Source organism: Pelodiscus sinensis, chromosome 3 (genome assembly GCF_049634645.1).
Source record: "Pelodiscus sinensis isolate JC-2024 chromosome 3, ASM4963464v1, whole genome shotgun sequence".
NCBI lineage: Eukaryota > Metazoa > Chordata > Testudines > Trionychidae > Pelodiscus > Pelodiscus sinensis.
In genome coordinates, this window is record NC_134713.1 from 131,609,024 (window position 1) to 131,627,410 (window position 18,387).

Here is an 18,387-nt window from a genome sequence, read left to right on the forward strand (position 1 = left end):
AGTACAGCATGAAGCCAGGGTCAGGTAGGGAGTCCCCAGATGACTCCAGGTTCTGGGGAAATGCCGCACGGAACCCAGGAAGTCCCCTGATCGTGGGTTCTGCTGAAATGCCGTGCGGAGCCCGTGCGGATTAGGTGGAGAGTCCCCAGCTGACCCTGGGTTCTGCATGGCATTTCAAATTGGCAGCGCAACATGGAGCCCGGGGTCAGCCGGGGACTCTGAGTACATTTCAAAGCTGGCACCCCCTCATACAGCCTGGAGTCAGCGGGATTTCCCGCTGGCCACTGGCTGCATGAGATGTTCTGCAGTCCTCCTTTGAAACCTTCAAGAGCTCCACTGTGGGGTTCGTGTACATTTCAAAGGAGGAATGTGGAAGTGCCTATCGACTAATCGTAGATTAGTAATAAATTAACCGCAATTTAACATCCTTAAAGAACACAGTCGCTGGTCTTTCAATGCAAGTGTGCACAAATTCACTGTATCCCCCTCCACATATTGGGATGTTTGTATAGTTGATGGGCTATATACCTTTTCACTTTCATGTTACAGCAAGCCCTTCACACTCTAAGGCAGTATTCTAGAAGGCCACATGTTTTAACTGATGATTAACTCTATAACTTCCTTATCTTATATGAGATTTCTCTCTAATGGGAGAAAAGGGTGGTGGGAGTGAAAGTTTTGTTTTCTTCTTTATTTATAGATTTTATTGTGCAGCACGTTTCAATAAAGTGCTGGCCCGCAATGTTGAATGGTGTAATATTCTATTTTTTATTATTTTGCTCAAGCAAATTTCAAACATGAACTCTGTACTTATAAGCAAATAAATGTTTCTAAGTTAATTTTAATAAGAACATTTTCTCTTAATTCTAGAAAGGACTTATGTGAATCTGAGAAGAATTGTGAAGATTTAAAAGGAAGATTAAAGCACCAAGATTCGCTTATTGCAACAAGTAATTCCAATCGGGTTGGTGGTCTTTGTCTGAAATGCGCACAACATGAGGCTGTTCTTTCTCAGACCCATTCCAATGTCCACATGCAGGCCATTGAAAGGCTAACAAAGTAGGTTTATGGACATTAGCTTTGCAATTTAAAGCTCAGTTGCTTATAATAGAAAATACTTTTTTTTTTAAATACACATTTAACACAATAATACAGCAGTATTTCCCAATAAAGTGAGGTGGAGTTTTTAAGGGTATGGTTTGGTTGTTTTGTTTAGGTTGCATTGCTTTAGGAAAATTCTGTTGGAAGTTCTGATTAAAAATTAGTGGTAAATATACCCTCTGTAGGTTCATAGGAGTTTTTCCATAGAGTGGAAACAGGGGAACAGGACTTGAATAGTATTTTATATCGATGATGTGAAAAACCTGCACACAGGATTATTTCATGTGTTGTTTTAATACTCCATGCAACAATTCTTTATCTATTTACGTGACTCTTTGAGAACTGTAGAAAGGATGAGGTACAAAAATAGTGTGCACGTGACATTTTTGGGTCATGTCTTTGGAAATAATATCTCAAGTCTCCTTTTTGCTGGTTGGCACCTTTTTCATATGCCACTTGTGCTGGACTTAATGTTTTGCTTCCTGCACCTGAAACTAGTGTACTGTAAGGGAGTAAAAAGAAGGCAACATTTTTGTGGTCATCTTCAAACGCTACATTGCAACTGTATCTCATTCATTAGTTAGGGTTAAATGCTAAATATATACAGGATGTTAGGCATCCAAACCTATAATTTTATAATACCACAAAATATTTGTTCAAACAGGAACTCGAGATTTTTTTTATAGATGACTGGTTAGCTACCCCTTTCCTCCCCTCCAACCTGGGAAACATACTTTCAGCCTTCCCTAAAAACATATCAAGCAGATGTCTGTTGTCAGATAGCTGAAACTGCTTAGGGTTGTGCAATAATGGAAGTGGTCTCAGTGAAGGTTAGGTAGTGGGTGAAGTACAGGTGAGATGCACTTACCAAATGGATATTGACATCGGTTCCCCATGTAATTCTGATTCTAAAGCCTTGAAATTTGCCAGCAAATCTACCCATTACTATAGAATTGTGCTCCAGAATCCAAACTTTAAAAAGTCTCTCTTACATTTATGAAAAAGAGTTTGAAGCTTATAAATCCTTCCTGAGTTTTTGAGCAGCTTGAAAGAAGGGATGTGGGTTGATCTATTCATCCCAATGGGCTGCTAAATCTGAAACTTAGAGGTGACAAGACTCTGGTCTCTAGACTTTAGGTGGTATAATCTGGCATAGTTCCAACAAAACTGCCTATTTTCACTGATTTAAAGGAGTATTTCAGTAGAAATAGGCTGGAAGTAGACTTAGGCTGGAAGTCTCAAAGAAAATAATGGAAGCTTAAGTGCTCTCATCTCACTAAAAAAACAAAAAAAATCAGTGAAATTTTAGCACCTAACTCTTTGAAAAGATCAGTGTTTGCTAGTGTGATTATTCCACAATCTAAGATGCCTCTTAACCTTACAAGATGTCAGAAGAGCCAGTTGCCAAAATTTGTAACTGCACCTAAGGCAACTTCTGAACATTGGCAATATAAAACTCTTAGGCACTCTAAAAACTGAAAATGTGGAGATGGCAAATAAAAAAACATAGGAGCCCACTGTACTATTGTGGTAGTCAGTTTCCTGTTAACAACCTATGTTGCTTAATTAAAATGAAGAAGTGAATGGTAATACAGAATCCAGAAATCTTTAGATGTCTATTAGCTATCTAAGATGCTGTAATATTTAGTGCGGTTTTCCTTTAAATATAATGCAGAAAAATGAATTTCTAATAATTTATTACTGTTAGAATTGTCCCATTTTTGCCTGTCCCAGTGTTTTTTCTGCAGTTTGTCATTTACTTAGTGCAAAAATGAGCTTGTAAAAAAGTACAAACTTGGAGAAATTCCTGCCATGAACTCTGCAATAATTATTGGCAGCTTCACTAACAACCCACTGCTCTTAAGAACAGGGGGTCATCCTACAGATTATGCTTTAGTATGTGCTGAGTTGGCGCTACTCTGTCTTTAAAACTTAATACATATTAATGCTGATTTGTCTTACTTTACTTATGACCCTAATGTTTACAGTCCATTAATGTTTTATGTTTCTTGTCTCTGAATTTTTTTTGCTGGTGTAGGGAAAGAGACGACTTAATGGGTGCACTTGTTTCAGTAAGAAGGAATCTGAGTGAATCACAGCAAAGGGAGTCTAGTGCTTATGAGCAAGTGAAACTTGCTGTACAAATGACAGAAGAAGCCAATTTAGAAAAGACTAAGGTAAATTCAGTGAGAAGATGGTATTGTACTTTAGTATTCTTAACTATCTTAAATGTTAATTATATTTATTTCCACATCAGCTGTAAAACACTATTTCATACCCAGATTATGTAGTTGTCCTGAAATAAAATTTAATTTAAAGTGTTTGATATTGTCATGGTCTTTAAGTCTTTTAAGAATGAGCATGATCCTGGAGAGGAAACACTTCCTTAGTGGTTAGAACACAGAACTTGACTTTTTTTGAGTTCTAATTCAGATTCTTGGACTGATATGTATTGTGACCTCAGGGCAATCACCTAATCTCTGTGGCTTTGTCTACACTGTGGGTTTTTGTGGCAGAAAGTGCCCCAGAGGGGCATAAAGATCTTGTGCAAAACGGAAACGGCTATACTGCTTCTTTTTGCACAAAAACCCCTTGTACAAAAAGAAATGGCAGAGAATATGCTAATGATGTAGTGACTTATGCTAATAAGTCCCTCATTAGCATATTTTCTGCTGCAAAAACTTTCAGTGTAGACCAAGCCTGAGGGCATGTCTACACTGCAGTGACAGACCTGTGACTGGCCTGAGTCAGATGACTTGGGGATTGTGCTGCAGGACTAAAAGTTGCAGTATAGTTGCTTAGGCCAGAGTGTAGGTTTTGAGACCTTACATTTCTGAGCATAAACTTCTTAAAACTTTGGGGCATTATAAAATGATTATGGTAAAATGAAATGTCTGACCTCAAATGCTTATGTTAAAGCTAATTAACTAAAGCCAACAACTAAACAAAAGCACATTAAATCATTATCTTGATTTGTAGTGCCATCTACTGTGTAATTAGCGAATTACCGCTAAATCAGATTTTAATTAAATTACTTCCTTATTAAGAAAGGACAAGATTAACGTAATATTCCCACTGTTTACTGGACATCAGTTGCTGATCTTATTTATGGGACACTATAAAACTGCATGTATTCTTTAAAAAGACTATTACCAAAAAAACTAGTTTCAAAGATGATGGGAAAATGATGATGGAAGAGGGAAATAGCACATACTGAATCATTATAGAAATATTTAAAGAAATAAAGCCCTCATTAACTGTTAATGACCAACAGCCAGAATTTTAAAGGTACAGGGTAAACCTCTCAAGTCCAGCACCCTCATGACCTCACCAGTGCCAAACCAGAGAATTTGCTGGACCATGGGAGGTCAGTATTGTCTAGCAGCATTACCAATACTTCAAATGCTTACAGGGTTGTTAGAAGATATTTAGGGGTAAATTAGAGCTGAATACCAGCACAGAACAATGAGAGCCAGGACTAGTGGCTGTAAACAAACTTCATGGGACCTTGAGAAACTTGGCCGCACCCATGATAAGTGGACATCCGGCTAATTAAAATCATGCTGGACCATGGATGTTGCTGAACCAGAGAATGCTGGATTAGAAAGATTCAACCTGTATCTACATGCCCAAAGAATTATTGGAGTGTCCCCTTCCCCCATCAAAAACTATTGCTCAACCCTGGTTTATTCAATACCTTGTATGCAAAACCTTGCTGTCATCATCTCTGGGCAGCTCATTTTGGAGGAGAGAAAATTATTTCCTTGTTGCCCTCTTATGATTTGCACTTTATAGGTTACTCAGAATTCCAATTAGCATATATATATCTTGAGTTAGAATGTGAATAAATCTCCTCCTTCCTCAGCATCATTTTAGAAATCTGAACACCAGAAGAATAATTTACCTTTTTAACCCTTTACTTAGTCAAATTCCTTCTGAGCCTCTACTCAGCCGTTTGCACCTAATCCTTCACTTTTCAAAAAGAGTATACCACTGGTAATGGACCCCCTCATTTACTGGCTCCCAATCTATCCCCCTAATTTCTCTTCCCATTTCACTGAGACACTCCCATTTCAATCCTATTTCAACCTAAGGTCATATCAGCAACAGATTTTTTGAGAATGGGACAGACATCTATACAATACAGACATCTATACAATACAAATTACTCTGGAAAAAATGGCTTCTAAAGAAAATTCTTGGATAATCATTTTTCAGAACCAAGTTGTCCTTGGACAAATAGTCTTTTAAAGATTGTGTGTGTGTGTGTGTGTGTGTGTGTGTGTGTGTGTGTGTGTGTGTGTGTGTGTGTGTGTGATATAATTTGTCAGTACTATTTTTTGTGTGCCAATATACATTTAGACACATTTGTATGCAGCCATAAAACTTTGTTCCAATAGCAAATAAGTTTTTCCTAAAACATAAGAGTAGGACGTCAGCCTTTTTCTACTTAATGCATGCTTTGGAGGAATATTTATTTCCTGTCCTATGTTTAAATGTAAAACTTTCTAAATTTCATAATACTGTATATCCTTTCCAAAGGCTCTAGTCCAGTGTGAACAGCTGAAAAGTGAGATGGAACGACAGAAAGATCGCCTTGAAAGGGAGCTAATTGCCCAACTAGATAAGAGGGCTGGTGAAAAAGAAGCACTGCGTGGAGCAATGAAGAAAGAAAGAGAAGACTTGGCATCTACGGTAACATTAGTAACTTTTTCACCCATATGTGCCTAAGGAACATTTATTTTCTAGCTAATAAAAAGCAGTGGCTTTTTATTAAATAAAACTACTGTATGATGATGTGTGAACCCCGTAAATAGAAACTTATTTTTGACTGACTTCATTAAAGTGGTAGTAGAGAGTGTTGTTTATATGATCTTTTAAGTTAAAGTGATAGGGACTTTTTTTTTCTTGGACACCTTACTAGCTTAATGCATTTGATAAAGAACAATACAACTTTAATTGGTATAGCATTTTCCACATACACATTATCAAAATGATCTTTATAATGGAACAAAAGGTGCTGTGGGTGCTACTGCACTTATTGGCTGGATGTAGTAAATAACCGAAGTGCATGGTTTTCACAGTGAGAATCCCACTATAAAAATTGCTCCAGCATCAATGCCCCAAGTAACATAGTTATACCACAGAGTGTAGACTTGGTCATAGTCATCTCCAGAGCAAGTTCATCCTATGTACTGAGCAAGGTAGGGTCCAGAAGATAAAATAGCATGTGATCATGTAATAACAGATTGTAACATAATTAATCTAAGAAAATTTTGTGCTGCAATTTTGTTGTGGGAATAGTGTCTTTAACATATTCCACAGTTCATCATAGTTGGTGCAAATTTCTGTGCTGTGGCATTCCCATGCATTCGGTATCAATGCCACTCACTCAAATTATATGTGGTTTCCTCTCCACCATGGGTGAATGGGGTTGTGACTTAGGACCCAGGGTTACTTGCAACACCATTTGTATCAGGAGGAGGGGATTATGTTGCGGAGGGGTGTTATACTATTTGAATTGACTGCAGCAAAATAGAAACTTGAATAAACTCTGACTGCAACTTTTGAACTAAGAATATCAATTTTCTTATAGCCCTAATCAATGTATATTCCCAAGGGGACAGTCTTAATTATGGCATTTCCCAGAGTGTGAGTGCTTGATTTTAGAATCAATAATTTTACTTTAGTATAGGCTTTGTGTATAACTTCCTAGGTTTTTAAAAAATAAAAACAGCCCAAAAAATAATTGATCCATGTGGCATCAAATTGACTACCCAGGAGTCATCACTGATATTGAAATCTTTAATAATTTGCCACTTGAGCTAATGTAATAACTGATAGGCGCAATAGGTTGCTATCCTTTTATTCCAGGTTCTGCCCCATGCCTTCCAACCTGTATTTTGACTCTGGTTCTGGCCCTAGGATATTTTGACTGTTTGTCAGTGGCATTCCAGGTTGGCTGCTGATATCCTCTCCTTTTGCTTCTTTTGGTCCAGAAAATTTGCCAAGGCTGCTTCATTTACAGCCCCATTGAGTAAATGGGCCACTGAATCCTTTGCTTTATTGGCATTACACTCTGATTTTCCCCCTTCACAGCCTAAAGAAGCAGGGCTGGCCTGGGCTCAGTGCAAGGGGTCTTGACTCCAGCAAACTCCTTGGCACTGTTGCAATCAGCAGTGCAAAAAGACTCATAGTCTTTAAGACTAGATAGGATCATCATGATAGTGTAGCCTGAACTCCACATTTCAGGCCAAAGAACTTCACCCACCCACTCCTGTAAAAGTCCACTAATCTTTGGCTGAGTTATTGAAGTCTTCAAATTATGATTTAAAGACTTTATGAGACTACAGTGAAATTTATCATTTACACTAATTTAAACCTGCAAGTGACCTGTGCCCCATGCTGCAGAGGAAAGCAAAAAAACCTTCAAGGTCTTCGCCAGTCTAACTCATGGGAAAATTCCTTTCCAAATTCCAATTAGGGCAGTCAGACCCTGAGCATAAGTGCAAGATCTGCCAGTGAGACACTTAGGAAATAATGATACTGTGGCAATTCAAATTCAAGCACCATCAGCTGCTTCAGTACCATTGATGACCTGGGGGTCGTCAGCACTTCTGCCACCAGTGTATTTGGTGCCAGCAGTACCACTTCAAGCATTAGTACTGGTCCCTGGCTCCATCTGAGTGATGGATGAGTCACATTGGTTACTTTTTTCTCATCACTAAGGATGTTAAGTAGCATGTAATTCATTTATCGAATAGTGGATGCATTTTTGCACCTGCTATTCAATTAGTTGATAGGGCATCACTGTCCCTTTGAAACGCTGCGCTGTCATTTCAAAGGGGCAGTGCTGCACGGAGCCCAGGATCAGTTGGCGACTCCCCTGCTGACCTCAGGCTCCATGCGGTGCTGCCACTTTGAAACGCTGCTGTGGTATTTCAAAGCAGCAGCGCCATACAGCTGATCCAGGGCTCTGCTGCATTGCCCCTTTGAAATGCTGCCATGGCGTTTCAAAGTGGCAGCACTACATGCAGCCTGGGATCAGCTGGGGAGTCCAGTGACCCTGGGCTCCATGCAGCGCTGCCCTTCCTGTTCTGCCCCTTCCTTCCCCCCCCCCCACGCTCCATGCAGCGCTGACCCTCCTCTTCCTCCCCTCCCCGTCCCCCTGTTTGCTGCCTCTATCTGATAGAGGCAACAAGGGCAGGGGGAAGCAACTAGTTGACTACCTGATAAGCATTTGCTTATCGGATAGTCGACTAGTCCTTAACATACCTACTCAGGACTGGCTCCATCTTTATCCCCAAAATATGAAGCTCTTCATTGTTGAGGTCAGGATCTTCCCCCCTCCTTCTCTATCATCCAACCCACATTAGGAAACATTTTATGTGATATTACTGGCACCAGGAAATTGATATTCAGTGTAGTCATGACTGAGGCCACTGGGCACCAATCCCCTATCCTTATTAGTGACTTCCATGGAACCAGTGTCACAGAGGCTGCACTTGTCACCTCACTCTAAGGTAAGGTTTGTGAGCAGATTAGTGGTGGGAACTGTTGACCTGCTGCAAGTTCAAATACACATGAGTCTTCCCTGTGTGGAATTCATGGAACTGCCAACTCCTTCCTGTTCATCTCCGGATAATTCAGCTTATCTGGCTCTTCCTGTCCTCTAATAGCAGAGGATTTCAAGGCTGTCAGTACCTTATGCAGAGTATGGTGGCTACTTGGGCTTTAAAATGGAGTTAGTGCAGGATAACACACATAAATTAGTGGGTATCCTGCATTTGTCTGCTTCTGGGAGAGTAGTCCTTCCTATCAACAGTGCACCCTAGAGCACGCAGATTTTAGTACTACCTACTGCCAAACATATAGGGGAAATGCTGTTTTGTCCCAGTATAGGGATTTGAAGACTTTTACTCCCATCTACCCCCAGCTTCCCTAGTCATAACGGCAGTGAACAATAGAAATGGTAGGGCTGGTTTAGGACCACTCCTAAGGACAGGGACTCTAAAAAGGATAGATTTAATGGTAATGTCTCCTCTGTGTTTTTCCTCTTATCCCACTTATTCTACCGTTAGTCATCAAGCTAAAAGTAGATTGGCCTGCTCTCATCTTCACTGCCCCAGTATGGCTGAGGCAGTGCTGGCTGTTTATAATATTTTTACCCCACCCCTCTATTTAAAATATTCAAGGCAGCTTAACATTTTTTTTTTTAAACACAATATAAATATATATATAAAAAATATCATGAGACCCCCCAAGGAAATATAAAACCTGCTAAGACTCAAACACCAAAAAAGCATGAGTAAAAAGGGTGGCTTTAGCCTGACACCGAAATAATGCCAATGTTTGCCCCATGTGACTATATTTGAGGAGACAGTTCCACAGCTTGGGAGCAAAAGCTGAGAAGGCCGTGCTCCATGTAGATGTTAATCTTATCTCCACAAGTGAAGGAACACAGAGCAGAGCCTCCCCAGCTGACCTCAATCCACAAGCAGGATCATATGAGAGAAGATGGTCATCCAGATTCCCTAAATGGGTAGGATCTAGGGTTTTATAGGGCATAACCAAGACCTTAAATTGTGCCTGGAAACATACTGAAAGCCAGTGCAGCTGCCGGAGCACTGGCATAATGTGCTCTGTATAACAAGTATTAACTAAAATTCAAGCAGCCACATTCTGGATCAGTTGAAGTTTCTGAGGGTTCTTCAGAGGCAGCCCCACATAAAGCGCATCCAGTCAGGATGTAACAAGAGTGTGGATCACTGTGGCTAAGTCATGCTTATTCAGGAAGGGTTGCAGCTGGCAGATCAGCTGAAGCTGTCCAACAGCACTCCCGGCCACCGAAGAAATTTGGTTCTCAAATGTTAAGAAAGAGTTCATACCTGTTTCTTTAAGAAAGAGTCCAAAGCTGCATACCTGTTCTTTCGGGGGGAGTGTAACCCCTGTCTAGAACAGGAACCATGCCACATTCCTGAACAGATGGCCTCCTAATCTGCAGGATCTCAGTCTTATCTAGATTCAACTTCAGCTTGTTTAACTTGATCCAATCCATTACCACCTCTAGACACTGGTTTAAATCAACTACCACCACACCTGGTTCTGATGTCACAGGGAGATAGAGTTGGGTGTCATCTGCATATTGATGGCACCATCCTTCAAAACTCCTTAAGACCTCTCCCAGTGGCTTCATATAGATGTTAAACAGAATAGGGGACAAGATGGAACCTTGTGGGACCCTGTAGCACAATTGCCACAGGGTCAAGTAGCAGCTCCCTAGCTCAGCCTTCTGAAAATGTCCCAATAGGTAAGACCAGAACCACCACAAAACAGTGCCTCCGATACCCAACTCTGCCAAGTGTTCCAGAAGGATACCATGGTCGACTGTATCAAAAGCCACTGAGAGGTCCAAGAGAATCAGCAGGGAGGGTGACCAAGTTGGTTTCTGTTCCTAAACCTGGTCTAAAGCTAGACTGAAATGGATCCAAATAATCTATTTCTTCCAAAAAACCTTGGAGTTGTAATGCCACTGCCTGCTCGAGTACCTTGCCCAAGAAGGGCGTATTAGCAACAGGGTGGTATTCAAATCATGTGGGTCCAGGGAAGTCTTCTTAAGTAGCAGTTTTATCTCTGCCTCTTTCAAGGTGGCAGGAACGATACTAGAACTAAAGGAAGCATTATTAATCCCCTGGACCCAACCAGTCATCCCTTCCTAAGTAGATTTAATAAGACATGAAGGGCAGGGGTCGAGCAAAGTCCTCCAAGCACCTTGTCCATATCCTCGGTCTGCAACAGCTGAAACTGTTTCAAAGAAAAACTACCGTACGCTCAACACATTTCGTACTCCACTTACATAACAGACAGATTGGATGAGAGCAATCTTATCTGCAAAGTGCTTCATGAACAGATCACAGTGGGGAGCCAAGAGCTCCTCCATTTTGTCATGAGTGTAAAACTGTAAAAGGCCCTGCAACACTCGAAATAGTTCCGCTGGGTGACATTGTGCAAATGCAATACAGGTGGAAAAGTTGCTTTTCTTTGTCAGCATGGCTACTGAGTAGGCTCGCAATTCAGCTCTAACCCACAATCAATTGAATTCAGCTCTAGTTCTCCTCCAGCGGCGTTCTAGCCATCGTACAAACTGTTTTGCAGCCATGTAGCAAGCCTGTCTCAACTAGCCCGAAAAGGGGCGCTTAGGAACTACCTTGATATTCCATACATCAACTAGGGCATCAGCAGGACCATTTGGCATAACAGCTGAACAATCCCTCAGGGGCCTCAGGAAACCCTTAGTCCAAAAGATTGAGCATATGACCTGCAACATGCTTGGAGGCAGTTCTTTCTTGGGATAGTTCTAGGGTTGTCATGGTATTCATAAAATCTCAGGCTGAACCAGACAGGATAGGCTTGGCGTGAATATTGAAGTCCCCCAAGACCAAAAGCCTTGGGGTCCTTAATGCCACGTCCGAGACCACCTTGGCCAGCTCGAGCAGAGCATCTGCCATACAGTGAGGTGGGCGGTACACAAGCAGAACACCCAACCCGTCACGGAGCCATGTAGATGAGTTTACTAGACATAGGAAAATGAAACGGCGATTTAAATAATCGCCGTTTCATTTACATCAAAATGGCCGCCGCACTGTGCCGATCATCTGTTTGGCGGCACAGTGGGGCAGTTTGGACGCACCGCGGTCAACAAGGGAAACCTTTGTCGACCGTTCCAGTATACCTCGTGAAATGCCTCCGTACATATGATAAGCCGGGCACCTCTGGTGCTGACCGAGCTCACCACAGATACTCCTCACATTGCTCCCATCGGGAGGCTACAGGCCTCATAGTGCCTGCCTCAGAACTTGGCACCAAGCATTGTGCCGACCAGCACTGCGCCTGAGATCACAGCACTGAAAGTGGTTACCACAGCACTGCAACAGCTGACAGGGTAGTTGATGGGCACCACCCTGCTTTTGCTTACCACAATTCCTCCTCACACGGCATGCTCTGCTTCTAGAGTATCACAGGCACCGACGTCTCTTGTAACAGCAGCAGCCTTGGCATCTTTCACTCCTACCATCACCTATCGGCATTAGAGAGACCTGGCAGATTCTTCAACTTTTAACTCTCCATTTTTAAACACTAACAAACCATCTTATTCACCATGATCCAAATACTACGCATCACCTACTGTGTTATGAACTGATGATGACAAGAAGCTAGGGGTTTTCTCACCCCAGCTATCCCCGCACACAGAGGCATCGGGCCATTCATTTCACTGTGATTTCCCAACCCTACCAGTGCAGGCATAGCCCCCTGGGCCCCATATCCATGGATACCACACCCATACCTTACCCACCCCAGTGGCAATTTTGGAGCCCATGGGTTCAACATCACAAAAAGAGACCATGTAAGACGAAGCACACTGTGAAAGCACTTTCTTCCTTAACCCAGTCCCCTTGAGTTGAGAGGGAACAGAACGAAATTGACTAACGTCACTCCATGAACTCGGGTCCGGAGGCATTGCCCAACACAAGCTCACCATCTGTGACAGGCGAGGCTATCATGCCATCGCCATCGACAACCACCGAGGACTTTACCTATTTTTAGAAGCTTTTTAAGAGAGTTGACGTGGAGGAAGTGCAGGACTCACAACACGAGCTCATAGATATCCTGCAGGCGACACCTTCTTCAAAAATTGTTTTGCCTATTAACTCAGCCAGACTGGAAACCTCTTTATCAAACCCCTGCCTCAATTCCTCCCACCTATAAAAAGGCAGACCGCAGATATTACATCCTACCTAAGGGATTGGAGTTTCTATTTGCTCATCCACCACCAAACTTCCTAGTAGTTGACGCGACTCAGCAAAGAAATAAGCAACAACAAAACCATTCCACCCCCTCCAACAAGGATAATAAAAGATTTGATACACTTGGCAAAAAAGTGTACACATCAGCCACATTTCAAATGCGTGGCTAACTATGCAGTGAACCCTAGTAAATATGACTTTGATATTTACGCAAAACTTAACACCTTTATTGATGATATACCAAACACAAAAAAGACTCAGTTTAGAGTGATTGTCACAGAGGGTCAGGCAATATCGAGGTCCGCCTTTCAAGCTGCCCTAGACACAGTTGACATGTCTACCAGAACAACAGCCATAGCAGTTGTCATGAGACATGCCTCATGGTTTAATTCCTCTGCCTTCCCTCGTGAAATCCAACCATCTGTGGAAGACCTGCTGTTCGAAGGTGAAAAGCTCTTCTCATCGAAAACCAATGATGTCCTCCACTCAATGAAGTATTCCAGGGCAACATTACGCTCTCTCTGGGTTCAGACACCTGTAACAAGGAGAAGGCAATACAGATACCCACCAAGCCACACATCATTACCAAAGGCAAGACCACCTGCCATACCAACAACGTGGCCACAGTAGACAGTGTAGATGTTCCCAGACTAATACCTCCAACCGCCCGCCTAATAAGCAAATTTGAGGGGTCTGGTGAGAGACTGAAAACCATCTTATCTCCTCCAGAGCTTCCAAACACTAGGGCTGTGTCTACACTGGCCACATAACCCATAATAGCTATGGAAATGTGGCCAGTGTACACACAGCCTAGGGCTTTGTCTACACTGCAGGGTTTTTGCTCAAGAAGCTTTTTGTGGAAGAGATTTTCTGCAAAAACTTCTTGCACAAAAGTGCATCCACACAGATTGGCTATCAGATCACCTGTGCTTTTTTAGATTGCCTCTTTTTGTGCAAGAAACCCCTATTTGAGCGTTCACACATGCCTTTTTGTGCAAGAACTCATGCGCAAAAAGGAGTTATGCCTCATAGAAGGAGGTATATCTATACCTCAAAAAGCCCTCTGTTCTGTCAATTGACTGTAGATTTTCTTGCACAAAAATGTATTTGTGGTGTGGACGCTCCATGGGTTTTTGTGCAAAAATGGCTGCTTTTGTGCAAAAAACCCTGTAGTGTAGACATAGCCTAGGAAACCTTTCACTTACTGTCTTTTACCATTTTTTGACAAATGGCGCAACATCGCATCTGACAAATGGGTGCTATCCATTTCTTTCGGATACACCATCCCATTCCTCGCATTCCCCCCCCACCCCACATGCCGTATTTAGGACCCCTCTCACGAGACTATACTTCAAGAGCTAGATTACCTTTTAGAATTGGGCACTATAGAACCCGTTCCCCCAGAGTTTCAGAGGACCAGAGTTTATGCCCCTTATTTCCTCACCCAGAAAAAAATGGGGCTGGCACCCAATCCTTGATTTGAGGGCCCTGAACCAATTTGTAAAGCGATAAAAGTTTAAAATGGTTACACTATCCACCATTATCCCCGCTCTGGAACTTGATGACTGGTTTTCCTCTCTCCACCTACAAGACGCATACTTTTACGTGTCCATACGACCTACTCATAGACTTTTTCTTCATTTCGCCGTAGGTTTGCAACATTACCAATATACAGTGCTACCCTTTGGACTTTCCGCAGTGCCAAGGGTTTTTCTCCAAGCCCACCTCAGAAAATGTGGCATCACCATTTATCTGTACCTCAATGATTGCCTCATGAAGACAAGAACCAGGTACGATTTCTATCACTGCCCCCATCTGGTACAGCAGTGTTTCCAATCACTAAGACTTCTGATAAATGAGAACAAATCAGTCCTTATGCCCACTGAGCCCATACAGTTCATTGGGGCAAACCTCAACTTGACCTCAGCCATTGCCTCCCTACCTCCTGACAGGTTCCTGAGGATCTGCGAATTAATTCATTTGCTCCACGTAATGCCATGTGTCACAGCCCACGACTGTCTACAAATCCTGGGTCATATGGGATCTTGCAACCCTGTGGTCCCCAACACCCACCTGTTATAAGGTGTATTCAGGGATGGCACAGATAGGCCTGCAGACACATCCTACATTCAATGACCGAAACTTTGTCAGTCCTCAACAGTAAAAAGATCACTACTATGGTGGACAAAACCGTTCAATTTATGTATGGGCATGCTCTTTCAAACCTCAGAACCCACAGTGGTCATCACCACAGATGCCTCTCTTGCCAGCTGGGGAGCGCACGAGAGACCTCGCAACACAGAGCGTATGGACTACAACAGAAAGGACAGTATACGTCAGTGTCCTCGAACTGAGGGCTGTTCGGCTCACATGCCAGCACTTTCTTCCCCAATCACTGGAACCCATGTCAGAATTTATACAGACGCTACAGCTTGTCTGTTAATATAAAATAGACAAGTTGGGGCATGATCCCACACTCTATGCAAGGAATCCATAGCACTCTGGAATTGGTCCTCACTCATGGCATCTCCATAAGTGTGTGCCACCTCCCCAGTGCCCTAAACATAACAGCAAATGCCTAAGCAGAACCCTACCTCGAGATCATGAGTGGCAGATCAACGATTCAGTCCTGACTGACATATTTGCATGGTGGGGATACCTAAGCGAACAAGAAATGCCCACTTTACTGCTCTAGGGCAGTCATGGAGAAGCACTCTCTGAGATGCTCTTATCCTCAAGTGGAACACTCCCTTGCTCTACGCATTCCCGCCCTTTCCCCTCCTCAACAGAGTACCCCTCAAAATATGGAGGGACACAGCGAGGGTTATCCTAATAGCACCTTGCTGGCCCAAACAATCCTGGTTTCCCCTCCTAATCAGAATGGCCCTAGGTGAACCGATCACGCTCCCATATAGCCCAAGCATACTATTCCAACCAGGAACTGAGGTTCTTTACCCTCAATTTCCCACTCTTCACGTCAAAGCATGGTACCTTGATGGTTCATGGGCATAGAACTACAATGTTCACAACGGGTGTATAATGTGCTCCTACACAGCAGGGCCCTGCAATGAGAAAGACATATGTTAACAAGTGGTCTCGCTTTGTACATTGGATGGCCTCCCGCAACATATCACCAGAGGATGCCCCCTGCCTACAATCATCGATTACATACTGCATCTCAAGCAATCCCAACTTTCCCTGAGTTCAGAGTACATCTTGCAGCAACAACAACATTCCATGTGGCTGTTGATGACACCACAGTTTTTGCACATCCCATAACCAAGCACTTCCTCAAAGGCATACAGACCTTATATACCAACGTTAACGCCCCACGGGATCCATGGGACTTAAATCTAGTATTGACCACGCTCACGAAACCTCCATTCAAACCCATGGCCACATGCTCCCTTCTCCACTTAACGCTCAAAACAGCATTCCTAGTTGCAATAGCATCAGCATGTAGGCTAGGTAAGATGGCTACCCTAATGGCAGGCTCCTCATTTTCCATCTTTTTTTAAGGACAAAGTTTCTCTATAGATGCACCCAAAGTTTTTACCTAAGGTGCAGTCCACCTTTCACCTTAACCAAACAATACACTTACCTGTATTCTTCCCTAAGCTTCACGCCAACACCTTCAAGGCACAGATGCATACCCTCGATGTCCGCAGGGTGCTCTCCTACCTCCACAGAATAAAACCCTTCAGGTTGTCCTGTCTTCATGACTGCAGAATGTAACAAGGGGCATCAGATGTCATCTCAAAGGCTATCCCATTAGATCTCTGATTGTATCACCATATGCTACTCTCTCAATCATCTGCCACCACCTACATGAGAGTGGTTGCTACTTCAGTTGCTTACCTGAGGAAGGTTCCCATTGATGATATATGTGCTGCTGCTACATGAACATCAGAACAAACTTTCGCTGAGCACTATGCACTTTCCTCCGGCCCTCTTCATTCTACAAGATTAGCAAAGGCCGTACTACAGACAGCTTACCTGCCTGATCCGAAGTCCCAATCTCCATAGCACAAATTGCTTTGCAAGTCACCTGCTGTGGAGCACCCCCAGGGATGTCTTTCTCGATGAAGAGGAAGTTTCTCACCTTTGCTGTAACCGACCTTCTTCTAGATGAGCATCCCTGGGGGTGCTTCACTGCCCGCCCTTCCTCCCCTCTACTTTGGGCCAACCCATCTCCAAAAAACCCCACCTTTTCTACCACACTGGATTCTGGATAGAGAAGAAACTGAAGGGAGGGCGGCTGCACATGCGCGATGATGCTGGGGGGCAGCCATATGGCCCCAATGCACTGTTAGCAAGGATCCACTCTGCGGTGCTGGGACGTACCTACACCTACTGCTGAGCACCCCCAGGGACACTCATCTTGAAGAACGTGGGTTAGAGCAAAGGTGAGTAACCTCTTCTTAGTCCTAACTGGGCAGGCCGTTTACCCAGGAAATAGTGCAGCAACTGCATGGCTAAGGTCTTTCCTTCAAGCAGGGGGCTGGGAGAGATGTTAGTCTTTGTTCCCAGTCCTCACCTCTCCCTCCTCCTTCTGAGGTCTGGGGAAACTCAGCTCTCCTGGCTTTAAACCGGGCCCATTTTTGACCTTCTCGTTCTGTTGATTCAGCCTCTCATATCCCTTCTCCATCCTACCTTGTTCTCACAGTTTCCTGCTCTCACTCTGCATCCTGCATGATGCTTTCTACATATCAGAACATGGCTGCTCTGTGGTTGGACAAGGAGGAAGAACAATGTTTTGCAGCTGTTCAAAAAGTCCTACAGAGCCCTCTATCAGAATGTTCTATTTGGAGAAATGGAAGCATTTTTCTATGTGATCTTTGGCCTGTGTAGTTCATTCAACCCTGGTTAATATACAAGACACCCTGAAGTATTTACTGAATCTTCAGTTGCTGGACTTTAGACTTAGCTTTAGTGGTTATCTCAGCCTTTCATCTATTAATGGAAGATTGGTGTTTTCCAGTGACATGGTGGTGACTTTCTTAAAGAGAATCTATCTCCATCCACTGGTGCAGGAAACTGTTGCCTCATGGGACTTTAACACTGTTTGTAGCAGCTACATTCGAACCTCTGGCATCTTGCCCCTTGCCTCTAATGTCAAAAATTTATGTTTCTCATGGCGATAACATCTGCTGGGAGTATGCAAGAGTTTCAGACTTTGCCTGTTGTTTTGTAACATTACAAAGATTAAGAGTTAGTAGTTTACAGTCCACAGTAGAGCCTCCTTACATGCAGTTCTCGAAAGACAAAGTAACATTGTGGCCACACCTGAAACTTGTATCTAAAGGGATCTCTGTTTCATTTAAACCAGATGATATATTTGCTTCTTCCCCCCCCCCCCCCCCCCAAGCCACATGCTTCCATAGAGATGAATGTTCAAATATAGAACATCATGTAGTGTCTGGCCTTTTATTTGGACAGGACAAAAATCCCATTTGATGGGCAGTCTCCTTACAGGTGGTCT

At 43.0% G+C, this 18,387-nt stretch overlaps 1 protein-coding gene and 1 long non-coding RNA gene across 4 annotated transcripts in view; one reads left to right on the forward strand and one right to left on the reverse strand.

Moving 5' to 3' along the window:
- SDCCAG8 (SHH signaling and ciliogenesis regulator SDCCAG8) overlaps positions 1 to 18,387 on the forward strand; it is a 159,282-nt gene that overhangs the window by 33,510 nt on the left and 107,385 nt on the right. For all 3 annotated transcript variants that reach the window (XM_075924862.1, XM_075924861.1, XM_075924863.1), the window contains exons 8-10: positions 871 to 1,059; positions 3,140 to 3,278; positions 5,644 to 5,796. In XM_075924862.1, the coding sequence (XP_075780977.1) occupies positions 871 to 1,059; positions 3,140 to 3,278; positions 5,644 to 5,796 (481 nt within the window). The remainder of the gene's footprint in view (positions 1 to 870; positions 1,060 to 3,139; positions 3,279 to 5,643; positions 5,797 to 18,387) is intronic.
- LOC142827981 (uncharacterized) lies at positions 15,897 to 17,061 on the reverse strand. Its single transcript, XR_012902829.1, has 3 exons — positions 16,764 to 17,061; positions 16,507 to 16,627; positions 15,897 to 15,967 (listed from the first exon to the last, which is right to left on the reverse strand). It is a non-coding gene; the product is annotated as an uncharacterized LOC142827981 (long non-coding RNA).